This window comes from Phyllopteryx taeniolatus, chromosome 3, assembly GCF_024500385.1.
Source record: "Phyllopteryx taeniolatus isolate TA_2022b chromosome 3, UOR_Ptae_1.2, whole genome shotgun sequence".
In the NCBI taxonomy this organism is placed as follows: domain Eukaryota; kingdom Metazoa; phylum Chordata; class Actinopteri; order Syngnathiformes; family Syngnathidae; genus Phyllopteryx; species Phyllopteryx taeniolatus.
This window is the reverse complement of record NC_084504.1, coordinates 18,336,816-18,355,248: the sequence shown is the minus strand read 5'-3', so window position 1 is coordinate 18,355,248 and position 18,433 is coordinate 18,336,816. Positions and strand designations below refer to the sequence as shown.

Sequence of the window (18,433 nt, the reverse complement as noted above, 5' to 3'; positions counted from 1 at the left end):
GTGTGCACGTGTCTGTTCCTTCAGATAAAGAACACACACACACACACACACACACACACGCGCGCGCAGGCATGTAAACACCTAATGCATTTCTAATGAGGCCTCATTATGGATTCCTCTCTCCAAAGGAGGAGGATCATGCTGCAGCCCAAATCCACCCATTTTCTTTAGCATTTGTGCTCATGAGCTGACTTTGAGCGAGCGAAAACGTGCCAGCCAATCACAGGGCACATTCACACCTTGAGGTGTCTCTGAGACAGAAGTGCTAACCAGTAGCACACTGTGTTGCCCATGAACAAATCTTTATTTTTATGTTTTTTTTTCAGATGAAGCCGACTAAAGAGGGATAGCTGCTAATCACTGATACATTTGATCAGCCTTCACTCTCCTGAAGCCTCACTTTGTACCAGATGAACCCCTGTCATCAGTTTGATGGCATCACTAAAGAAAAAAAGTCACCCTCATAAAATGATGTCTATGCATAACAATGACCATTTGCAGAAAAAGACTAGAGAAATAATTTCTCGAGTTCAGTGATTGTGTATTTTGTTGCTTTTATTCAAGGAACTAACTAACTATCATTTCAATTATAAGCGGGTAGCACACACAGAGCCCCCTCCTCAGTGTGGTCACCCTGTTCCACCTCCTCGATTTATACAGACGTTCATGTTGTCTACGATTACGATGTCAAGGCTATGTGTGCAGTTTATGTGAGACCAGGCAGTCCTTCAGGTACGGTATGTGACCCTGTGAGTCACAAATGTGGAACACAAAGGGCAGTTAGTTTTCTCAACCTTGAGGATGGAAGCAGGAATTAATAAAAGTAATCACGGGATAGGATCCAGCACACCCGTGACCCTCGTGAGGATAAGCAGTATAGAAGATGGATGGATGGGTACTATAGTAAACAATACAATTACCATTACACTGGTCACAATATTAGGGCCACCTACACAATTTATTGGGAGCAATACGAGAGCTGTTCTGTTGTGATTGATATTAGTACCTCTCTGTCTTTTCTTGTAAGTCACCTACTGATGATGCAGCGTCGGTTTAGGGTCAAAACTACAACATTCAAGTTGGGAGATGGGTCTACCGCCTAAACCATGCCGTAATATTATTTTTTTCCCCACTGATTTCAACTCCACTACATGGAGCCACAAGAAAGTGGGCAAATTTACATGACAAAAAAATATTAATTTCAACTGTCATCAACATTACTGAGTCATATTGGAAGGTTGAATTTCATGATGAGATGGAAATAGATCAAATGGATTTGTAACGATTGTCTCAGTACTATTCGTACATCTGTGAGAAATTTCCATTGCATGCCTTGCTTATTCTGATTCTGAAATAAACTTAAAAAAAGCTTGCCACATACAAATAAAACTCATAAGGGCACAAACCTATTATTTTCCTTACATTGAATTCACAACCGGCCCTCTCTCATTCCCTGATATCAGATCTTAACCCATTCATCCAACAAGATAAAATGTCAGTGTACTCAAATGAGAACATTATGCTGATGTTTTTTTGTTTTTTTGATATGTACTGTAAGTCTTTGTATGTAAAAGAACTACTGTACTTGGTAACTTTGACAAAAGTGGAAATAGACATCACACACATCAATACAAGGAAACAGAACCACATGAATTCTCACAGTCAATCAGCGAAGGTAAAAGTTGCACTAAAATGTTATGAAAAAACATATACAGTAGTATACTGATTTATTTAATTTTTACTATTTTTATCTTTTAAATTTACCAAAGTAACAACAAGTCTTGTATTTAATTCCCAATTATTTCAATGAGTGCCCTTATAAATGGTTTAAAGTCTAAAAGTCAATAGTCTAAAAACACAGACTGTGTAACACGTGTGCATGCTCCCCGAGGCTCCAGTCAATAGACAGATGACAACAGTCCTTCTGTTATGCAATGACCCTCCAACAAGCTTTAGGTCCCAAAACTGACAACACACAGTAGAGATAAGATCTCATTTGGTGCATGTTTCTGTTACCCTGATATAAAGCAACTTTTGTGGTTCTGCCCACATTAGCCAATAATTGAATGGAAATGAATGCAAACATTAGCTGCGACCAAGAATGCCCCTTTGTACAAATCCGCATCGCATGCAACACGCGCCGCTCTCGCAGCGAGCATGGTAATCAGGTGAACTTTTGCATAATGCATCTCCTTTGCACAGTGAGTCAACTTCATCTCATGTGACAAAGTACCTGCAAGGATGCATCTCAGATGCAAAAGTTAGACTTGCTTTAATCAAATATTACTTTTGTAGTTACACGTTTGTATTTGTAAGGGGGAACAATGCAGATAATAGACAGTCAGACAGTTAAATAACAGTAAATGTGAACTTCAATTTGTTGTTGCGGAAGCAAAGTGGGAATTAAATTATCCTCCTCCCCAGGAGTACAATGTTTTTTTGAACTGGATAAACATTTTCTGTGATACAGTGTTGAGCAAAAGTTGTTGGTCACCATTAAGATTTGATGTTTCAGCAAACCTTGATTAACTGCGACTATGTATTGTCTTGGGCTGCTTTGTGTTGTTAACATGTCTATATTAAACAAGGACCTGGAAAAGCACGTTTTGTCTTGTGTACACTGTAAAGATCTCTGACAAAACAACTAGAAAGACAAAAGTCATACAACCTAAAAGTTTCTTAAAACTAAGCAAAGTGGAATGGAACCGCAAGTCACAGCTTAAACATTGTTTCTTATTGTATTAAGATGATGACGCTGGGTTTTTGAACATAACGGTACAAGCTAACACATTATGCATTATAAAACAAAACAAAAATTTTCAGTCAAATCCAAACTTCAGAATGCAGCATTTTTTTCCAGAAAACTTACTCTTTTTTTTGTCCAGAAATCCTTTTCCCCACTTGTCTTCTTTTTTTTTTTTTTAGTTTGTTATCCTTCTCTTCTGCAAAGCATGGACGCACATTGTCAGCAGAGGTCCACCAGTCCGCTTCTAGAGGAGGGTGGAAAAGTCTCAGGGGGTGGAAGTAGTTCACCAAAGTGAACCTGGGCCCTCGTCGGTGTGTGCTTGATGAGCCAGCACGCCGGGGGTCAGCCCTGGAGGTGTCCCAGTCACTTCGCAGTCAATGTTGACAGGCTGCAGGGCGGCGGGATGAGATAGTGCTGTCACTACATAGTGCGGTTGTGCATCAGTGCACGGTCCCTCCCCCACCACACACACACACACACACACACACACACACCCTCCCTCTCGCCTCCGCTCTTTCTGCTCCCCACTGAGCTATTAATAGAAAGACACTCTTGGAACATCCCATCAAGTGCTTTACCCCTCACACCTTGATGAAAGTCCACAGAGGTGAACTACAAGACGCCAAACTGGCTATAATCTTCTATAATCTTCTAATCTAAAAAGAGTTGCTGCATGGGCTCAAGTTATCCATTTCAAACAGTCTAAACTGTTGTTTTACTTATTTTATTAACGTAAAAGGTATTTGGTTGATCATTTTCATGTAAACTCATTCACTGCTATGCACGTTTATATTCGTTAAGTGGAATCCAACCGTTTACTGCCATCGACGTATATATTTGTCAAGTACGTTTTTCAATGGGTAGGCATGGAGGAGAATCTCGCCCAGCTTGTAATTAAAAAATTATAATTTGTAAGCAACTGTAATGACTAACAAATGGCGGTGTTACATCGCTCTGAAAATTACACAGTATAGCTTTTAAGTAGAAGATAAAGATTAGGTGGCGAATCTTGGCTTGTCACGTTGATTATGAGGGAGAGAAATACAGCGTATGTATAATATATCACAGTCTGTGTTTTGTGCTAGAGCCCATAAAGCACTGACTACGTGAAAAAGATTTTCAGATTTGACTCAAACACTGGAAAAATAAGTTAAGACCACTTCCTAATTAGAATTGATTTGACTTTTGTTGAGAGGGTACAGCAAAATCTCCATGAGAAAAGTCCGACAACACATATATGGTATGGTATAATGTGTAGAAATTGTGTATCAATCATGAGATTAGGTGACAAAATTCATGGCGTGAATAGTAAACATCATGTAAAAACAAAAAAAGCTCAACTGGAGCCATGTGGTGAGTCAGTATCGCTGAAGGCACATTTCTTGGTTGTATATCGTTAAATAAATTATTTTGCAAAAGCCCTTTTTCAGTCTTGTTTTTGCTGTTTTATAGTTTGAGGTGCCACAAAAGCCAAAAAGTCAAAGAGTCAAAGTCATTGTTCTGCTTTACGTTTACGTTTCTTTTCAAACCAAAAAAAATCTTTACTTTTTGTTCGGAAACTGGTGTTTTTGGAGAAACAAACCCAGGTTTACAGCTGAATTCTAAGGAATAGAAAAAGCTAGAAACCAACTTTTTTTCTAGTGTTAGAAGAGAGTCTACTCTTTCTTTTGGTAGGTTAAGTGCTTATATTGTCACAGAACACAAACGACTGTCTTTAGCAATGCGGCTTAACGACTGTCGTTTTGAATCCCAAAAATGATACAATTCGAGTTTGGGGCGTGCCTCAACTTTTGAAATTACAGTACAACAAATGCCGCTAATGGATCGAAATTGTACTCAGTTTTGTAACTTTTCGTTGTAACTTTCTTTGGGAAAAATATTTGAAACAGTTCTTAGTTTGACATGACAGTTCGATAACACTGCAAACTACAACCACAATAAACAATAAATCAAATTTAATACAGTAGTTATTTTATATAGAAGATTACGTCCCCTTACTTGAGCCCCACTCAGACATGTCCCCTCCCCCTTTTTTCTGGTTACTATGCAGCACAACAGCATGGTTCCCTGTCCTAATTTCTGGGTGTTTGTGTGTAAATAAGTGTGTGTGTGTTCCAGAATAACAGGGTATTGTGTCCTCTCTTCTTTCAAGGCCACCACACTTTTCTCCTTTACTTACTTGAGACAGAACATTCAGTATAGAGAAAGTCATTCGGAGGTGCTGTCCAAAGGATTAGCATGAATACATTTCTTACTTTGAAGACAATTATGATGTAATATTTCAATTAAGCATATTACCAAAATTTAATGGCCGCAAGATAGTAAGAACCAAGCAAGCAAATGAAGGAAGACTGTGACTTCATACAGTGGTACTGGTATCAGCTCAAACTGTACGTTACTTAGCTATACAGTACGTCCATGCATTTTCTATAGCGCTTCTCCTCATTAGGGTTATGGGTGAGCTGGAGTCTTTCCCACTTGACTTTGGGCAAGAGGTGTGGGTAGCTGGGGTACATCCTGGACTAGATGTCAACCAATCACAGTTTAGGTATGGATTTAGATTTTTTTTTTTTTCGTGAACAGCGTAAATTCTGTGTGGCAGGTGGTGCAACTTTGCACCAGAGACAGATTAGGCCGGTGTTGGTAATTTCGTAGGCGAGCACAGCCCGGCAGATCTGAGGGTGGGCGGGCTGCACCAGTCAGGGTGTATTTACAGGTGCCTTTGTTTGCCGCCAATCAAAGCGGCTCCTCTCATTCCCTTTAAATGTGGTGCAACTGAGAGTCTCGACAGAGACATATCTGTGCGGAAGAAGACGATGCGTAATTGCGCTGGTCATTTGTGTCCGCAGACCTCACCTGTCAAGTTCACCAAAATCACATTAGACTAGCGGTCTACCTTGCACCAGTATTTAGACATTGTCTGAGCGGGCGTAAGTTTCGACCGATTTTTTGCCACCAAATTGTCATTCTGCCGTGTCTCCAAGGACACACCCTTGCTGTGCCAGAACGGCGAGCTTGGTGCATGTCGGTCAGTCAAATTGAAAAACACGCGCAGCGAGCCTCACGCTTGCACGAAAATCAGGATCCACTGGCATTTGTGCCTTGCTGCAGATGTGGCATTCACGAAAATAGAGCCCTTCATGTCAAGCAAAAAAAACAAAAAACAATTATCCATTTACAGTATCTTCTAAAACACTTGTCCTCATTATGGTCATGGGTGAGCTGGAGCCTGATCACAGCTAAATTGGGGTGAACAGCGGGATACACTCTGCAATGATTGCCAGCCCATTGCAGTTTAGCTATACCAACTTTCATGTTGTTCTTCATTATAGCAAAAAACATCCATCCACTTTCTATCGTGCCTGCCTCCATTAGGTTCGTGGGTAGCCTGCACCCTGAACTGATGTTCCAAAATCCAGATCTCCTCACTGTGAGCCAGACTTGTTAACCATTATTGTACCGTGCTGTCCACCGCTCCATTGCTTTTTGAAGCAAATTAGTTTGTAATAAACAATTATGGTACTTTTGACAGAATTTCCTCAAAGCTGCCCGGAAGTCGTTCTCCATGGCCTCACCGAACTCCTCCCACGCCCAGGTTTTTGCCTCAGCGACCACCAAATAGTGTATAGTGGGGATGGGGCACTGCTGACCTTGACTCGGGACGTTGTGAATTGTTGGGGAGAATACATCGAAGACCTCCTCAATTCCACTGACCCACCTTCCCTTGAGGAAGCAGAGTCTGGGTTCTGTGAGGCGGGCTCTCCTATCTCTGGGGTTGAGCTCTTCACCCTCGGCAGGGTCCTCGAGGGTGCATGGGAGTTCGCCTAACCAGTCTACATGTGTTTTGTGGACTTGGAGAAGGCGTTCGACCGTGTCTCTCGTGGAGTCCTGTGGGAGGTGCTTCGGGAGTATGGGGTACCGAACCACCTGGCACGGGCTGTTCGGTCCCCGTACGACCGGAATCAGAGTTTGGTCCGCATTGCCGGCAGTAAGTCGGACTCGTTTCCGATGAGGGTTGGAATCCCGCGAAGGCTGCCCTTTGTCACCGATTCTGTTCGTGACCGAAAGAACAAGATCCCGGATACAAGCGGCCGAAATGAGTTTCCTCCACAGGGTGTCCGGGCTCTTCCTTAGAGATAGGATGAGAAGCTCGGTCATCTGGGAGGGGCTCAGAGTAGAGAGGAGCCAGCATTGAGAGGAGCCAGATGAGGTGGCTCGGGCATCTGTTTAGGATGCCTCCTGGACGCCTCCCTGGTGAGGTGTTCCGGGCACGTCACATCGGGAGGAGATCCCGGGGACGACCCAGGACAAGCTGGAGAGACTACGTCTCTCGGCTTGCCTGGGAATGCCTCGGGATCCCCTCGGAAGAGCTGGAGGAAGTGGCTGGGGAGAGCGAAGTCTGGGCTTCCCTGCTGAGGCTGCTGCCCCCGCAACCCGACCTCGGGTAAGCGGAAGACAATGGATGGATGGTACTTTTGACCAATTTTTCTTGCATTTTAGCTTACTTGATAGAAGCGAAAATTATGGACACCTCTCGCTAACTCTATCTCTCTCTCTCATACACACACACACACACATGCTCACACACACACACGCATGTGCGCGGACACACACACATACACGCGTGTGCACGCACACACACGAACCCGAACACACACACACAGACACACACACGCTTAATTAATTCTCATATCTCGTGCCCTCGTCGTCAATTCCCCTGTCAAAATGTCTCGCAAATGTGACCAACGGGATGTGCAGGGCAGAAGAATGTTTCATTTTCTCATCAATATTATTATTTCGGGCCATGACTCTCACACACAGCGCTCTCATTGCAGTGAGGCACATAAATGAGAGAAGCGTTAATCTCAGCTTTGCCATTGTCACCCTCTCCATTCTCAGTTATCACGAGAATATGAGGGCGGATTCCCTAGTTGAGCATTAAGGTCATGGAAGGCCATGGAAGGATATTAGTAGTATGATATTTTATACTGAGGGTCCATTTCATAATGGAGCTGATGCCATTCAGTGACGTTATTGTAGCTGGCCTGTTTTTTTGGCAGCTATTTTCAGCATGCCACATGTGTTTGTTGGCTCTCTCATCTGTTCACGCTGGCTCATCATGCACAGTGAGATGTCAGGCCCAGTTTTACAACATGAGCGTGTGAGGACACCTGCTGGATAATTGTTGACATTGTTCCTTGATGTTTAGTCCATAAATTATTTATGGCCGTTATTTCTCAACTTTTGTTGCGCCAGGGCACATATTTTGCATTAGAAAAATCTCCACCAACAAACACAAATGTCATAAAAAGTGGCTACAAAATTCTATACAGCCCTATTCAAATGCCAGGTTTTTGTGATTTAAAAATGAGACCAAAACGTTTCCACCATTAATGTGACCTGTAACCAGCACAAGCCCAGAATGAATGAATAAGACGGGACATTGCTGTCACGTATAATAAACAGCCAACACTTGTCAGAAATTCCTCTACATTGCTGTTGGCCCTTGGTAGCCTCGTTTTTGCTTTGTGTCACTATAGCCAAAATGAGAGATAAGCGTTTCAGATATGCCGTTGCTCGAGTGACGTGGAAACAGATTGGTTTGCAGCACTTGTGTGGCTGCAGTTCAGTACCCGAGTGGCATTAGCAAGAGAGGTGGCACTGTCTATTACCAACTGTCAATGCATCAATGCACAGCATTGAATTCAGTCACAGAGTGCTATTAGCGGTAGTGGTGCAGTTAGTAACACTGTTTCAATGCATGCATTTAAAAAATTATGATTTTATCTCAATTTTTTTACTCAGTGTAAAATCTGGGCCTGTTTAGCTGAACACGAAGCTGATATACTCACAGGAAGCTATGACTTTTTCTTTTGTGTGAATGAGAACGGGTGTATACACAGGTTTACATACGTACATTCAGCCATCTATTGGAAGAGCATTGATTTGTTCTGCCTGTCACGATATGTCGCTTGCATAACTCATTCACACGCAACGAAGGTATAAATGTGAGTGTTAATTGTTGTCCGTCTCTAAATGTGCCCTGTGATTAATTAGTGACCAGTTCAGGATGTATTCCTTTTGGCCGAATTCAGCCGGGATAGGTTACAGCTCCCCGTAACTCTGAACAGGATAAGCGGTGTAGAAAAATAATGGCTGGATGGCAGTTACCTCATGTGTCATGTTTTACATATGACATCATCACACAAGACGACTGTGGAGAGTTGGGTAGTTTTATTGAAACTTCATTATCTTTAGTTGTTCATCATAACCTAAAAAAAGATACTGACAATTAGATTAAAAAAGCAAACTTGACATTAAGTAAAGTAGATTTTGTGCGTCTGTACCTGATCAATCCAGTCATTGAAGGCGGACACGCGGGTGAAGACTGTGGGCTTCTTCTTGTAGTTGCAGCCCAGGCCGGAGACGAAGCTGGCGATACCATGCACCTCCCAAGCACCCTCCATGTTCCTACAGTTCAGAGGGCCGCCTGAGTCTCCCTGAGAAGCAGGACATTATGTTTTATTCTGCTGGCGGTTACAGGCACACTGACAAAGTATAAGACCTTGTAGTGAAAATGAGTTTCGTGCCGAAAAAAAAAGAATCTCTGACTAGAAAAGGCAATGCTCTCCGAAAATGGTGGGAAGGCAAATAATTGCTGTCAACGAACCGAAAAAAAAAAGTATACAGTGAAAACTTTCAAATCCTTGAAAGTGGACATTTGGGAATTAGATCATCATTTGTAGGAAATTATGCTTCTAAAGTACAAAACTTGAACCGCCGTCACACTTGGAATCGATATATCACTCGAGACCTTGGTTGAGCAAGCATCAAATGACTGACTTACTTTTTCTATGGCTTTTTGCATCTTTTATGCAACACTTATTCCAAAAAAAGGACTAATCTTAACAAGGGTTGTTAAGAAATGATAGCACATGGGAAGGGAAGAATACTGTATACCGAACACCTGAAGCCTACACAAAGAATCCAGCTGTGTCCAAATACGTTTGCCAAATGATATGCATCTGGAACGTGAACTACGTTTGAATGTTACCTTTGTCATTTATTGATTTGTTACATCTTAACATTAACAGTGGTTAACCTATTTTTACAGTTATATGACAGTTTATAATGTTAAAACTTTACTAGTACTTGAAACATTCATTGTCCAGTTAATTAAGGTTTTTTTTGTATGGTATCAATGTTTTATGATACCATTTCTCAGATTATTTCTATTTCCATGATTTGCTTGAGGAAAATTAGTTTCAAAGTTTAAAATGTGTGAATAAGTTGAGGTTCAACTGAATAGTTATTTATTATAGGATAACATATTGCAATAGCAAATTACAAAGCAAAAATGCCCCGAAGCGGCCTGGAGCAGTATAGGAGATGAGCAATCTGATTAGATGCTTAGTATGTGCCAACATATAAATATTCTAACACAAATGCTTTTAAACTTTGGATGTTGGCACACGTACATTAGGCTCAAACAAAGTGTCTAATATAATGCTTTTTTAAAATTATTATTTTATTTCCTACTAAAGTCCCAGGTGGAGATAATTATTTTATTTGAGTATTCAACAATTAATTAACCAATTTTTAATAGGTCTGACAATTCTCGCCCTCTCCCCACATACAGTACGTAGACCACTTACATTACATCCAGCCACGATTCCATCCCCACCGGCACACACCATGGTGGTCCTGACAGCGATGCCCCACCAGTCAGGCTGCGAGCAAGTGGGGTGGTCAGCCACCGGCATCAAAGCCTGCTGCAGCTTATCAGCAATGGGGCCTCCGGCTAGAACACACAGGCACACCGTGTGAACGACCACATGCACTAGCCGCCGCCAGCGGCCTCCACAGGCAATCGCAAACCTTCAGTTCAGGAGCATTAACTCCCGAAAATGATTTTGCCAGGATCTAATGCGTGTTATTTTTATTACAACTTTATTACTTGTAAATCCAAACATCATCTAAAAGACATCAAGTCAGTCTGTGGCTGCTCGGCTATAAAATTAAATCAAACTAAATTAAACACTTACTGTACAGTCTACCCCATCCAGTGATGAAGCAGGGGTAGAGATTGGTCAGCAGGGTGTCAGCAGGGGGGATGCATGCCAGCTGAACCTGGTCACTCAAAGTCACCGGCTCAGACAGTTTGATCATGGCGATGTCGTTTCTGCACACAGGTAAGTTCATTGTTTGGACTGGAGGCAAATTTAGAACCAGACACTAAGAGGACAACATCACACTACAGTGTTCAGAATAATAGTGGTTTGTTGAAAAAAAGTGGCTCTTATTTCCGTACAAGCATTTACAACAATGCCCACTCTATTCCAAATCAAAAGAGATGAAAATTAATTCCTTTTCAGAAAGTGAAGAAAAAGGAACATTAGGCTGCTCAAAACAAAAGCTTTGCCCCTCATTCATCTTTACAAAAACATTTACACCATAAACTGAAAAATGCTTGAAATGTTTGTTTTCCTAGGACTCATTAAACTAATATTTTGTAGTACAGTGGTGCCTTGAGATATGGGTTTAATACGTTCTGTGATTTTGGTCATAACTAAAAAAAACCTCAAATAATCATTCCCAATTGAAATGCCAATAATCAATTCCAGCCTTATTATAATGTGGTTTTAATAAAGAAAATGGATAATATTGTACCTTTTTAAAATAAATAACACAATTGAAGTAGCATGTAAAGAATTCAACGATTTGTGCATCATGATCAATTATTGCAGCTTTTTATGGTGTGTGCGACTTGGCCACCGAGGGAAAGTATAATACAGTCACGCAGCCACAAAACAAGAGTATGACAACCACTGTAAGTGACTTAGTAAGCTGCAGTAATATTAGCTGTTTTTGCAGAGGATAAAGAATATATGCCTGTGAGTTTTGTTGTTTTGTCAGTCTACATGTGTTGCTGCACAAGCTATGTTCAAATATCCGTTACTTAAGGCGTTATAACACTGAAACTCACATGCTATTTGTTAGACAGTCGATGGCATTTCACAAAAGTTAAACAAAATTGTGATATGCATACAAGGCTAGTAGTGGGCAATGTCATTTTTTTTAACAAAACACTAAAGCTGGAAAACTTCTGTCTTTTTTGCCACCTGTCCCAGCTTTTTTGGAATGTGTTGCAGCCATAAAATTCTAAGTTAATGATTATTTGCTAAAAACAATAAAGCTTATCTGTTTGAACATTAAATAGCTTGTCTTTGTAGTGTATTAAATTAAATATAGGCTGAACATGATTTGAAAATCATTGTATTCTGTTTTTTTTTTATGTTTAACACAACGTAACGACTTCATTGGAATTGGGATTGTATAACTGTACAGCAAATGTGCGTTTGACTGGAAAAGCATTATGAAACCATTATATTCAACAACAGAAACCTAACAAAAGTACGATGGTCCACTGTTGTTGCTGTGAATGCACTAAACACTTGTCTTGTCTTTTCACAGAGTTTACATGAACATAAGAAAAATGCTGCTTTCAGTTCCCAAATTTTAGCCTTTTAGCCTTCAAATCATACCAGCCAAATCAGCGCAATGTCAAATGCAAAAGGAAACCAACCAATTAAAAATCAAACTCAATCACCTGCCTAATTCAGAGCCCACAATCTCTATTTTAAATAGGAGCATATCTTACCCAAAAGCCACGAAGATGGGATTCCATTTCTCATGCACAATGATCTTCTCAGGCAGGATGGCCTTGGAGCCGACCTCCTCCTCCACCAGGTTGTGTTTGCCCACAAACACCCTGTAGGAGAGCTTCTTGCTGCAGACGGGCACAAACATGCACATGCTGTTTGAGCATGTCATTTAAATGCAATTCGATTTTGATTCATTTAGAGTAGTGTGTATTGTCCAAAAATTGTAATTAGCTGAAAATGAAAGCCTTTTTATTGACTTTTATGCATACATTTTGAATTTGACATCACAGTGTCACACTCAAAAGAATGGGAACCTTTCCCATGAAAGGTCTGTTGAGTTCGTTTCTCGAGAGCACCTCAGCTGCAAATGCAAATGCCAGCCGGGGAGAATCAAAGCTGAGGCCCTTTTGTCACAGGGTGCATTCGTGCCAGCTGTCTATGTGGTTGAGTGTGTGGGTTCTTGTATGTTAACACTCCTACTTGATGCAATGAGCGGCAGTCATGACCCAGTTGTCAGCAATCAGGGATCCCCCACAAGTGTGCCTCCACTCTCCATCCCTCTCGTACTGAAGCGAAATCTGCACATGGAACAAATGCACACACTCACAAAAAGGTCTTGGCAATGGATGGCGGCTCATTTCTGAGGCAAACCTCTAATTACTGCACTTTCAGCAGCCCTTGAGTCTGTCAGCTAAGAAGCACATGCCAGGTGTGGGACGCTTGCCAGCAGATTTGAAAAGTCAGACAGATGTGTGTTGTGGACGTGTTAGCATTACCTGCCAGGGCCAGCTGTGAAGCCTGGCATCTTCGCCGTTGACCACACGGGAAGTCTGCGGCTCAACGGTTGGGGTGCCGCACCCCAGGGCTGAGGGAAGCGTGCATAAGAGCAACAGGTGGAAGAAAACGTTCTTTTTACATTTGCAGATTATTAAACCACCGGCTATTCTTTCTTACTGTTTTTGGTATTCTAATGGTACTCTCTCTCTCTCTATCCATCTATCCATCCATCCATCATTGCTCAGGTTCTTGTTCCGTGTTATGGCACTCTTTAGCACAGCCCCTTGTTGCGAGGCAGAATTTTCTCTTTAAAAATTAGTGACTAACACATACAGTAGTATACCAGCTGCTTGTTTGTTTGAATGGCAAATTTGAGGCTGATGCCAGTAGGAACAGAAAGCCAGGTGAGTGTACATAAAAATGCATACAAATAAGATTTTAGTCTCCTAATAATATTTGTAAATTTTACTATCCATCCATTTTCTAAGCCGCTTCTCCTCACTAGGGTCGCGGGCGTGCTGGAGCCTATCATCGGGCAGGAGGCGGGGTACACCCTGAACTGGTTGCCAGCCAATTGCAGGGCACATACAAACAAACAACCATTCGCACTCAGTCACACCTACGGGCAATTTAGAGTCGCCAATTACCTACCATGCATGTTTTTGGGATGTGGGAGGAAACCGGAGTGCCCGGAGAAAACCCACGCAGGCACGGGGAGAACATGCAAACTCCACACAGGCGAGGCCGGGGATTGAACCCGGGTCCTCAGAACTGTGAGGCTGACGCTCTAACCAGTCGCCCACCGTGCCGCCTACATTTTACTATTGTAACATGATTTCTTTTTTCATATATTGGTCCTTTTTTTGTTTTAATGTTATGACTTTATTCATGTAAAATTGCATCGTTTTAGCCATTTATTTACAACTTTATTCTCAGTGTTGTTTTTCAGTGTGGTCTTAAAACACAATAGAGCTGCATTAATTTTGCAATTAAATCTCTATGCTGTATTTTTTTTTAAAAATTAAAAAATCCATCCATCCATTTTCTATAGCGCTTGTCCTCATTAGAGTTGGAGTGCACCCTGGAATGGTCGGCAGCCAATCGCAGGGCACATCTAGACAAACAGCCATTCACACTCAAATTCACACCTATGGAGAATTTAGAGTCTTCAATGAATCTAACATGCATGTTTTTGAATATGGGAGGAAGTCAGAGTATCTGTCAAAAAAATACAAAAGCACAGGGAAGAACATGTAAAGACAGGAAAGCTGTAGCCTGGATTTAAACCTGAACCTTAGAACTGTGAGGCAGACGCCGCGCCCCATAGGAGTGACGATGATGTTCTTACCAGCAGCAATGAGAACTGAGGCCAACACAATGGGGATCATGTTGATTGATGAGTCTCTAAAGAGGCCGTTCAACACTCACTCGCTTTTAAATGTTCTTCCGCAGGCGATCCCCCTTTGGGAACACAGTTACACACGCTATTGGTGTGTGTAGCGGCCCTCCGAGGGTAAAGTGAGCCAATGGCGACGGGGCCCACACAGGTGGCTCCTCTGGAACATTTCTCATGACCTTCATTTGGAGCTACACGTCATGTCTAACCACTACTTACTTTACAACATGTGCTAAATACGTTTAACTGTGTGACTGCTTGCTAATGTTTTTTAAATAATGGAGTCACATTTCAAACAATATCATATTCTGAAATGGAACCATCATTTCTTTATTCCCTTTCGATGTCAATTCAGTGTAACCTGGAATTAAATGCTCGCATAACAGCATGAGAAGCCAACATCTGGATTAATGGCGCACGACGTGTTTGCTCTGAAACACAAAGTGAAAATCCAACCAAGGAAGTATTGGAATAATAAATAACCAGCTGGTGTCATCGGGGTAGCTAATATTGACAGTCAGGCATAGTAAAACAAACTACTCTCTGCAGGAATTGGGTATATTTTATGAGCATATGTATGCTGAAACATCTTTAACTTCTCCATAGATGCAGGATTTTTTTCACGCGATGATATAGTCGTGTCTTGTTGCAAACTCAGTGTTCTCAGAGTGAGACGCAGCTCATTTTTTAAACATGACACAAAATCAGAATCAGAATCAGAATCATCTTTATTTGCCAAGTATGTCCAAAACACACAAGGAATTTGTCTCCGGTAGTTGGAGCCGCTCTAGTACAACAGACAGTCAATTTACAGAACACTTTGGAGACATAAAGACATTAACAAAAAACAACAACAAACAACAATTGTGCAAAAAGATGCAGAGTCCTCAGTTCGAATGGCTAATATCGCAATAGTCCGGTGCAATGACCATTGTGCAAAGGGCACTGAGACTTCAAGGAGTGTATGCGGTTTAAAGTGACGAGTAGTGCGATAATCTGGGACAATGGTTGTGCAAATGTTACAGATACTCCTCAATCAGTGTGCAAATGGAGCAGATACTACTCTGGCATGAGTGGCCACTATATGCAAATAGTGCAGCACGGCGAGACAACTACAGTGAGTGCACGAGTAATACATAATACAGAAATGTGACAACGAACTCAAGTCAAAAAATTGCCAGCTTGTTGTAATGGAATTGTAAGTTAGCTGTTCAAGAAGTTGATTGCAAGAGGGAAGAAGCTGTTGGAATGTCTACTAGTTCTAGTTTGCATTGATCGGTAGCGCCTACCTGAGGGAAGGAGCTGGAAGAGCTGGTGACCAGGGTGGGGAGGGTCCGAGAGGATTTTGCACGCCCTTGTCTTAGTTCTGGCAGCGTGCAAGTCCTCAAGGGTGGGTAGGGGGGTACCGACAATCCTTTCAGCAGTTTTGATTGTCCGTTGCAGTCGGAGTTTGTCCTTTTTTGTAGCAGCACCAAACCAGACTGTGATGGAAGAACACAGGACTGATTCGATGACCGCTGTGTAGAACTGTCTCAGCAGCTCCGGTATTTATAATAGGCTACTTTGATTGTTTTATGCAGCATTTCACAATTTGCAGTGACACTGCTTCGGAATTCATTCAGTGGCACAGTGTGGTTTATCCTATAGACTTGCAGCATTCCCTTTGGTCCCCTGCCTTTTTGACACTTTAGGACCGCTGTCATTCTGGCTTCAACAATTCAAAATTGAGCCAAACAAGTATGCATATCTAATGTGTAAGATTAGGGTTTGTTTGTCGACTCGTGCATCAGTCCCCCATTTACAAATGTACATGCAGTACACATCATGTGAGGAGGGGGAAAAAAGACCAAAGACTTGACTTTGGAGACCTTATAGCTGGTTACAGCCATGACAGTCGGACAGTGACTCTTATGAGTTTTCTTCATTTCTTTCTTTCTTTCTTTCTACTATCCATCCATCCTTGAATACAGCTGCACTGAAGACTCTTGTTTGGAAATGCCATCCGAGCGCACTCTGCTACACTCTGGACCATTTGGAAACTCAAGAGTGTTGTTTGGTTACTCAGAGCACCACACTCTGGGAGTGCCAGAGCGTACTCTGGCCGCTCTGACTGGCTAGGAGGAACGGCAGAGCGGCAGGGAGGGGGACGGGGGATTTTAACAACCTCATTTACCATGCATGCACCGCGGATTATGTGGGTATAACTCAAATTGGTATCGTTCGTAAATTCAAAGAAAGGGAGCACGTGCTGCCTCTCGGAACACTCGCACTCTCAGGGTAGAGTTAGGGTGGCAAATTGAATTTCCGAACGCACTCTAAATTGTCCATAGGTCTGAATGTGAGTGTAAATGGTTGTTTGTCTACATCAGTCGTCACCAACACGATGCCCACATGATTAGCCTGTTGTGAAATGGCTCACCAGTGGGACATGTGGGTGTTTATTTGATTTCGGGCACTTTTGAGTTTTGTTTCTGTCATCACCACCACTCTACACGATGTGGTGACATGTGATGGTAATGACATTTCAAAGTTTTTAGCTAACTGTGCTATGCTGGTAGAGTTATCTTAAATGTTTCCTTTAGCTAGCTAGTCCTGTACAACATTTTTATATGACTATCAAGATTTTACAGGAAAATCTTTAAACATATTAACAGTACAAGTCGTTTGGTGATGACATGCAATAAAAATATGTGACTTAAGGGTACAAATGAGGAAAAAACTTACTCTTCCAGTTATTAAAATGTCTGACTTCTCTCTGCCCTAGCATGCACTTGAGTGACAAGACAAAATGACACAGGGAGTTAAAGAATCAGATTTTGAATAAACTTTATTGATCTGAAAATGGTCAATGTGGCGGTAATGACAGCAACTTTAAGGGACAGACATATTTTAGTAAAAATAAAAGACAGAATTTGAAATGTTTTGTATATATGATGAGAAATCATTAATTCTATTATATTTTAAGGAATTTATGGTAAAAGTTACGCCATTTTAGCATTTTTAGTACAACCCCAATTCCAATGAAGTTGGGACGTTGTGTTAAACATAAATAAAAACAGAATAGAATGATTTGCAAATCATGTTCAATCTATATTTAATTGAATACACTACAAAGACAAGATATATAAACTTTATTGTTTTTAGCAAATAATTATTAACTTAGAATTTTATGGCTGCAACACGTTCCAAAAAAGCTGGGACTGGGTCATATTTACCACTGTGTAAAATGAAAAAGACGTTGCTTGGATGGCAGCATATGTTTCTCCAAAACCTGTATATACCTTTCAGCATTAATGGTGCCTTCACAGATGTGTAAGTTACCCATGCCATTGGCACCAATACAGCCCCATACCATCACAGATGCTGGCTTTTGAACTTTGCGTCCATAACAGTTCCCAATTAGCCTGTTCACCTGTCGGATGTTCCAAACAGGTGTTTGATGAGCATTCCTCAACTTTCTCAGTTTTTTTTGCCACCTGTCCCAGCTTTTTTGGAACGTGTTGCAGCCATAAAATTCTAAGTTAATGATTATTTGCTAAAAACAATAAAGTTGATCAGTTTGAACATTAAATACCTTGTCTTTGTAGTATATTCAATTAAATATAGGTTGAACATGATTTGCAAATCATTGTATTCTGTTTTTATTTATGTTTAACACAATGTCCCAACTTCATTGGAATTGGGGTTGTAGAAAGACAGAGCTTCATATAGCCAAACCCTGTGCTAGGTACAGGGTGAAAACTGTAAAATACCACCATAAAACCACGCAAAAAATGTCAAAATATACTAATATTAACATGACATTTTAGACAACACTTATAATTAGGCACCCCCACTGCTGGTTATTGA

The 18,433-nt window shown here is 41.4% G+C and overlaps 1 protein-coding gene across 1 annotated transcript; it reads right to left on the bottom strand.

Moving 5' to 3' along the window:
• Window positions 1-8,965: 8,965 nt before the first annotated feature.
• Window positions 8,966-14,668, bottom strand: ela3l (elastase 3 like). Its single transcript, XM_061767295.1, has 8 exons — window positions 14,537-14,668; window positions 13,188-13,276; window positions 12,892-12,989; window positions 12,408-12,536; window positions 10,792-10,928; window positions 10,402-10,547; window positions 9,094-9,246; window positions 8,966-9,018 (listed from the first exon to the last, which is right to left on the bottom strand). The coding sequence occupies exons 1-8, from the start codon at window positions 14,574-14,576 to the stop codon at window positions 9,001-9,003; spliced, it is 810 nt and encodes a 269-aa protein (XP_061623279.1). The 5' UTR covers window positions 14,577-14,668; the 3' UTR covers window positions 8,966-9,000.
• Between the last annotated feature and the right edge of the window lie 3,765 nt (window positions 14,669-18,433).

Coding starts and splice junctions, on each gene's coding strand:
- ela3l (XM_061767295.1), bottom strand. CDS start 14,576: ATGATCCCCATTGTGTTGGCCTCAGTTCTCATTGCTGCTG. Junction 13,277..14,536: donor CTCAGTTCTCATTGCTGCTG/GTAAGAACATCA, acceptor CGCTTCCCTCAG/CCCTGGGGTGCGGCACCCCA. Junction 12,537..12,891: donor ACTGCCGCTCATTGCATCAA/GTAGGAGTGTTA, acceptor GCCCGTCTGCAG/CAAGAAGCTCTCCTACAGGG.